General features: G+C 39.9%; 1 protein-coding gene across 3 annotated transcripts in view; it reads left to right on the top strand.

Moving 5' to 3' along the window:
- Positions 1-7,500, top strand: part of LOC144978447 (sodium- and chloride-dependent glycine transporter 1-like) — a 75,535-nt gene that overhangs the window by 46,137 nt on the left and 21,898 nt on the right. For all 3 annotated transcript variants that reach the window (XM_078924520.1, XM_078924518.1, XM_078924519.1), the window contains exon 6: positions 2,717-2,849. In XM_078924520.1, the coding sequence (XP_078780646.1) occupies positions 2,717-2,849 (133 nt within the window). The remainder of the gene's footprint in view (positions 1-2,716; positions 2,850-7,500) is intronic.

Raw genomic sequence — 7,500 nt, 5'->3', positions numbered from 1 at the left:
AAGTATGAAAAGTGAGGGCTTGAAGGAAGTCAACACACTATAATTAAACAAACTGTAGATAAATCCGTTTTGATTATTATTTTTTTAAAATAAAATAAATGGGACTCTCAAAGAACTGTAAACAAACCGAACGTTAATACGTTTTAAATGACTGACTGGTGGACCAAAAGTGGCTGTTGAAAGTTAAAATTTACCGAGAAAAGGACGGTCATCATACTCATACGACATGACCGCCCCCCCCCCCCCTTCCCCATTAAAAAAAAAATCCAAAACAAATAAACCAAAGGTGATGATGGGAGGGTGTGTGTGTGGATTGGGGGGGGGGGGGCGGTCTTGGCTCAGCTCTTCACTTTTAGGACTCCAGTACAGATATTTATTCAATATTTACCATGGGGGCCACACGGACTAGTTTCAATCGTAAACAAAGATGGCGGAAGTTCGACTCCCATGGCAACCATTATTTTTTTTTCGTACTTTTACTTCAATAAACAAATAAGAATGAAAATAAAAGAATAAAATGCTCTTACATGAAAAAACATTATGAAAACAAAAAGTTAATATCAATAATAAGCCAATAAAGGAGGTAGAGCGTGGTGTTAAATCAGCAGCGACCGTGGGTCCAAAGGTCAGCTAAAGCGTGACGTCGCAGCCACTGAATGCCGGCTCAGTTGAGCGGTAAGTCTGAAATCGTGTTTTTTTTGCGGAGAGTTAAACAAGTCGTGCGTAAAGTTTAATTCTTACATATCTTGTGTCATTCAAATATTTAATAGTTGAATTTTATGTCTCCGAAGTTTAAATAATGTCGCCCAACGGGTTTTTATGTTCTTAAGCTTTAAAAATTGCATTGATTTCAAAAGAAAATAACTCGAGTTATAGTGATCCGATCGACTTCAGAAAAAGACTGTTTCGTAGTTTAGCTTCTCCTCTTCAAAAAGATGTATCTGAAGTGGTAGTACGATCCGAAAAACGAAACAAAAATTGTATTTGTTTCCGACCACTCCCGCAGGTCGCTTCCACGGCCGGTCACAAAAACTCAATGGGTGGCTGATCGCCGATTCAGCCAGCGGCTCGCGCTCTCGCTAAACTGCCTAGTAAATCTTCTGCCTGTTTGTTCTTGGTTATTTAATTTAGCTTATGATATCTTTAGGTTATGATTTTGATTTTTCATTTGTACTATTTTTGTTAGATTGCTTGTTTTTTTTGTTTCAGCGGTCTCTCATATAACCTCAATTGTGTTGGAAGAGACCTAAAGCAACAAACAAACAGTTTTTTTGGGGGTTTTTTTCACATGTTTGTTCTCTTTTATGATGGCGTAGTTATGGTGATAATGAAGAGATCTATTATGATCAATCAGACTATAACACATGGTTTTGTGTTTTGTACGTTATATCCGGCTAGCGGATGTTGTGAGCACTTTACCTTGACGCACAGCATCAATATAGTCTGACACTAGGACTGCGCTTACGTTTAAGCGATGAATGATAAAGTGGCAGAAATGAAATATATGAAGACGTGGAAACGTCATCGCATTAATTCAATTAATCCTAATATGAATATGAAGTGCCCACCCACGTCTTATAGTCCTTGTTACGATTTAAGAAGCCGTACTTTTCAGTTTATTCTTATAATAATAATAAATGCATTAAAAAATACCTTTATTCATGGCAAACTTGTATCTAGGGTCTATCCCAAGGGAATGCTGGAATAACCCAGGCATCAGCCGCAGTGCAGCGCCGCAAGTCGAGCGAGGGCGAGGTGACTTGCTCAAGGCCACATAGCGCAGCGACGGGTAATCGAACTCGGTACCTTTCGGGTACGAAGCAAAGACCGTACCGCTGGGCGGTGGCACCTGCTGTTCAATACTGACCAATAGACACCAGGACTTATTGGTCAGTACTGACCCCCGGGCGCTGGCGCCTGTTCGTCAGTACTGACCAGCAGGTGCCAGCGCCTGGGGGTCAGTACTGACCAATAGCCCTAGCCTTGAAATAAGGCAAACGCTCAACCAACCTAGCGTGGCCAAGCTCTTGTCTCATTCTTACTACATCCACCAAGCAGAATACCCACTCTCTACAATTCTCGGTACATGTTATGAATTTGTTATCGCCTTTTTTTTTTGGTCTATTGTTTTACTAACGAAGGGTTTGCACCCGAAACGTGTAATGTTTCATTCCAAAACCGTTCTATTTTCACCATTTTGTTTGAAAATCTCTTGATTATAACGGTAAGATATAATATTGCCAGGTCGAGTATGATTGAATCCAGCCTTCTAAACCTTTACAGACCGCAGATCGATTTCACTATTACCATAATATCCTATTCTTCACAGCCCAAAAACCTCATGGAAAATGGACCATAATTTATTGAAGTACAAACATGGAGACTCATTGCGTATAGATAGCGTCGCTGGACCAGGACTACGTTGTCTCATCGTGGAAGCGTTTTTAAGTTTCAAATTATGTTTAGTCTTAGGCTTTCGCCAATACATCATAAAATTTGATGGCAACATCAAATGATGTTGATCTTGGTCGATGACCCAATGGGTGAAAATGATCGAGAATCTTTGATCCCCGTATTTTGCCCTTTATAGTATGCGATTGCCCTATTGTAAATGAATACCTGGTAATAGATATCACTATTGCCCCCGAAACAATATCTTCTTTATTTTACCACTCTCTGTCCCCCTTTCTCTCTTTCTTTCCTTCTTACTTCCAAGAAATAAAGTTTTAGACCAGACACCTGCCATAGACCAGATGGGAGATTTCCGATGGGAGTTGATTCTCTGTCTTGCCGCGGCCTGGATCATTACATTTCTGTGTATTGTTAAAGGAGTCAGAGCAATGGGGAAGGTATTTACAGTGACTGCCTTAATTACTTCTTCTTCTTCTTTTTCTTCTTCTTCTTTTTCTTCTTCTTCTTCTTCTTCTTCTTCTTCTTCTTCTTCTTCTTCTTCTTCTTCTTCTTCTTCTTCTTCTTCTTCTTCTTCTTCTTCTTCTTCTTCTTCTTCTTCTTCTTCTTCTTCTTCTTCTTCTTCTTCTTCTTCTTCTTCTTCTTCTTCTCATTCTTCTTCTTCTTCTTGAATGTCTAGTTGGTGAAGTAACGTCGTTATCCTCCAAAGCTGTTTTAGGGTCCCATACAATTTAGGTGTGGTACCAGGCCAAACATCCTTTCTTGCTGTTGCATACTTTGGGTAGGTATGGTGTACATTATATGTGGACGTCTTCTTCTCCTACCACAATCACACATACCTACCCTTGTGTAAGTGGTGTTTCAGGTGATTGTGTCCTGATCGCAGTCTAAAGTTTGATACCTGGTCTTTTCTATAACTGTGTTTCTATTATCAATTTTAATTTATATTTTTTTTTCAAAAAATATTATTTTTTAGTAGAGTCGAAATGTTGTTTACCAAAACCGATGATATTTTCAAAAGTCTTAGTGTTAGAAGACCACGTGAGGGTCTATGTGGCCATTTTCGAAGTCGAAATTGACCACAAAGAACTCTGGCCACCTGGCAGCCCTGCCATACCAATTCAAATCGGTAGTATGATGAGCGGGCAGTGTAGTTTAGATATTTGGATTTCAATTTATTAACAACAAAAAAATAATATAAGGCATCAGGTACGTTTTTTTATGTATGGCAGACAACAACTAAAAGTTTACTTTTTTGTGACATTAACTGAAACAGCCCCCTTTTTTTCTTGTCCACTACGACACGATATCATTTAGAGTCGACGACGTACAATGTCCCTCTCGAGATGGCGTTTAATTTATAACAGGACAACGCAGCTCATATTACTTGCTTTTTTTGGCACTGCCATAAGGCTGACGCCTGGGCTATCTTAGACTTTTCTTTAGGTACACCCTAACATATTTCTCATGCATATAAATGAATGGAATATTATTTAATTTTACTTCATTTTTTTATTTTATAAAAAAAAAACAAAAAAAAAACGATACAGTCTACTTGCACCTAGGAAAGCAATTATTGTAGGCTTGTTTTAATATAGTTGTTGTATTGGGCATCATTTTGCTTTGGTTTGGGAGTATTTCTATTACAACTATGAGCCCATTACAATTTAGGTTATCGGACCTGCAAATAGGTATATATCGGGTACAACTCATCTGATGAAACAAGCGTTGTGGGCAGTAGATACACAAGCAAATAAAAATCACATTTCAAAATAAATTTGAAAAACTTGGGAAATTTCATTATTGATCAAAGATGCGTAAAACAGTTAAAAAAAAAAAGATACAAAATACTGAAGTTATTTTACTCGTCTTTGTTCAATACTATAATTATTTACAGTTTACAGATTCTATCAATCAATTAAGTATTCGCGTGGATGTAAGGTATTTACACAACACCAATAAAGCCATAACGGAAATGCCACCATTTATTAATCAATTCAACATGCTCGTGATTATCAGTTTGTTATTGGGTTATGGTGTTAGTAATGGCATATATATAAGTTGTGCCGCGTCCATCAATGTGTAAGCATTGATCCTGAAAATTGAATTTATGATTCATGTCAAACTATGAAATTTGGGTTACATTTTCATATTTGTTTGTTTGTCTTTTTTTTTTTTTAGTAGAACAAAAAAGTTTCACAAAGAGCATTACCTTGAAATTTCATATTTCTGATTACGCCTACTTAATTCCGTTTTAAGAGAATGAGTCACATCGACGTGTACATATATGCAGGTCTGACATCTGAACGGAATTATGGGCCAAGTTTTAAAATGGTGTAATGGACAATAAATATTTTACGTCATTTTAAAAAGATTTACATTGCAACATTGATCCCATAATTAATTGGGTTATCAGACCCGAAAAGAGGTGTACTTCAAGTCACACATATGTGACCATAGGCCCCAAAATGTGATCTTGTCGTGACATTATCCTACATGGTGGAAATTCAATTGATTGCCCAGAATATAACACTTTCGCCAACATTCTCTGTATATTACGGAGAAGAAATAATATTAGATTCTTAAGACTATGTGGTCTAGCGGTATGACACTCGCATTAGGATCGGAAGGTCCTAGGTTCGAGCCTCGCTCGGCGCATAGTTGAGACCTTGGGAAAGGCTCTTTAATCACATTCTCTCACCGTACCCCTTTATTCATCCCATAGGGGAAATATATCTCTCGGGTCTATTCCAAGGGAAGACTGGAATAACCCAGGCTCGGGCGAGGTGGTATCTTGCTCAAGGCCACACAGCGCAGTGGTGGGTGACCGAACTCGGTACCTTTCGGGTACGAAGCAAAGACCGCTGAGCCGCGCAGCCCCCCCTTTAATTAATTGCAGTTGATAGTTGTTGGTTCACCACGACATAAAACTTACCATTTTGACTTAATAGGTCACATTTAAGATGTTACCAGATATTGTTCATAAAAATGTGAAATTGAATGAAATCTTCAATTTAATTACATCATCATATCGTGTCGCACCAGTGGATGGCTTCAGGGGTGCAGCCTCTCAGGTCCATATCACTGATATGTGGTCCAAGTTCGCACTCGTGAAGGATGTGGTCCATGTTTTGAGCCGTGTGTCCACATTGACATCGGCAGTCTAAAGATAAAGTCACCATTTTTGTAAGGCTGTTTTGGTTTCCCCACTTTAGACCTTGCCCGGTTCAGTGTCAACCAATCTTTCCTGGGGATATTTACTTCGCTTGGCAGTTCTTCTTTGGGTTCCTGAATGGCATCATTTGGGCAGCAGTCCCATTCTTTCCATGAATGCACTCTGTATATGGCTGCATGGTCTGGGTGGATGCCTTCAGTTGTCAGGAAGCTTTTCCTAGATTTCGGTCTCCTTGGAACGATGTTATGCTCATAAAGAGTATGTCTGGCGTCACTCTGTCTTGTTTATATTTATGGACTTTGGTCTGTGCGTCTCTGCGGATGTGTGGTGGTGTAATCCCCGCTAGTCTATAGATGGTTGGTATGGGGGTAGGTCTCAGTGTCACAGCAATAATGCGACAAGCATTGTTTAGTTCAGGGTCTATCTTATTGGCGTGGCTTGACATAGCCCTGACTGGTGAGCAATACTCGACCGAGGAGTAACAAAGTGCCAGGGCCGTTGTCCTTAGGGTTTTCGGGTCTGTTCCCCATCTTGTGTTTGCAAGTTTCCCAAGCAGGCTGTTCCTGGTGTTCACCTTCCCCTTGATCTTCTTTGCATGTTGAGCAAACGATAGTGTGCGGTCCAAGGTAACTCCAAGGTAGACAGGGAAGTCGTTGTTTTCAAGTGCTGCACCATTCCATGTTACAATTAATTTCCTGTTTGCTTGGTGGTTATTCAGGTGGAATGCGTAAACCTGTGTTTTGCTCGGGTTGGCATTTAATGAGTTTTCCTCATAGTGGGTCGTGAGCGTGTTCAGGGCAGCTGACAATTTGTCTTCAATTTCTTTGAAATTTCTTGATTGTGTGGCAAGGCACAGGTCATCGGCGTATATGAACCTCCTAACAATTTCAAATTTCGGTTGGTCATTTGTATATATATTAAATAATGTTGGAACTAGTACAGATCCTTGAGGTAGTCCATTTTTTTAGATCGCCATCTACTTTTCTTTCCATCCATTTCTACAAAGAATCGTCTGTTAGCGAGGAGGGACTCGATCATTTTCATAACTCTGCTGTTTTTGGTGACTTTAGCAAGCTTGAGTAGGAGATTCCTGTGATTTATTGTGTCGTAGGCCGCAGTTAGATCTACAAACACTGCCCCAGTAACCTGTTTCTGTTCGAACCCATCTTCTATGTATTGGGTAAGGTTAAGAAGCTGGTCGCAACAGGATCTTCCTGGTCGGAATCCTGCTTGGTCAGGTGATAATTTATCTTCCACATCCGTGGTGATGCGAGCCAGTATCATGCGTTCATACACCTTGTATAGAATACAAAGGAGGGATATGGGACGGTAGCTCTTTCTGTTGTTTGGATCCTTTCCTGGTTTCAACAGGGCAACCACTCTTGCTTGTCTCCATAATTTTGGGATGGTGCAGGATTCTGCGCACTTATTGAAGAGAGCCAGTATCCACAGTCTAGTTTCTGTCCCAAAATGTTGGATTATTTCTGTGGCTATGTCATCAGCCCAGCAGCTTTTCCTGCTTTTAGTTGTTTAATCGCAGAATCAAGCTCTCCAATCGCGAATGGATCCATCTGGTCTTCACTATCTCTTGCGATGGTGTTAGCCTCTTGTTTTATTGCTTTTTTACATCCACGTTGTTTGTGGGTCGGTTTTCCATTTTGCACGAGCTGGCTTGCCACTTCATTTGGTGTTACTGCGCAACTCTTGTGTGTGGCATTTTTTCAGAGTTAAGTTTTTTCACGGTTGCCCATGCCTTCTTGCTGTTGTGGGTCATGTCTGTGTTGAAAATCATATTCTTCCATCTCTCTGATTTTTCCGCTGCGATTTTTGACATGAGGGCTTCTCCTAATTCTATGGTGTCATCGTGAAAGGGGTCTTCATTATAGGCAGCTATGTACTTTTCGTACAAGTCTTTG

Source organism: Berghia stephanieae, chromosome 8 (genome assembly GCF_034508935.2).
Source record: "Berghia stephanieae isolate SIO BIC M18660-M18661 chromosome 8, UCSD_Bste_1.3, whole genome shotgun sequence".
Classification (NCBI taxonomy): Eukaryota; Metazoa; Mollusca; class Gastropoda; order Nudibranchia; family Aeolidiidae; genus Berghia; species Berghia stephanieae.
This window is presented reverse-complemented; position numbering and strand designations above follow the sequence as displayed.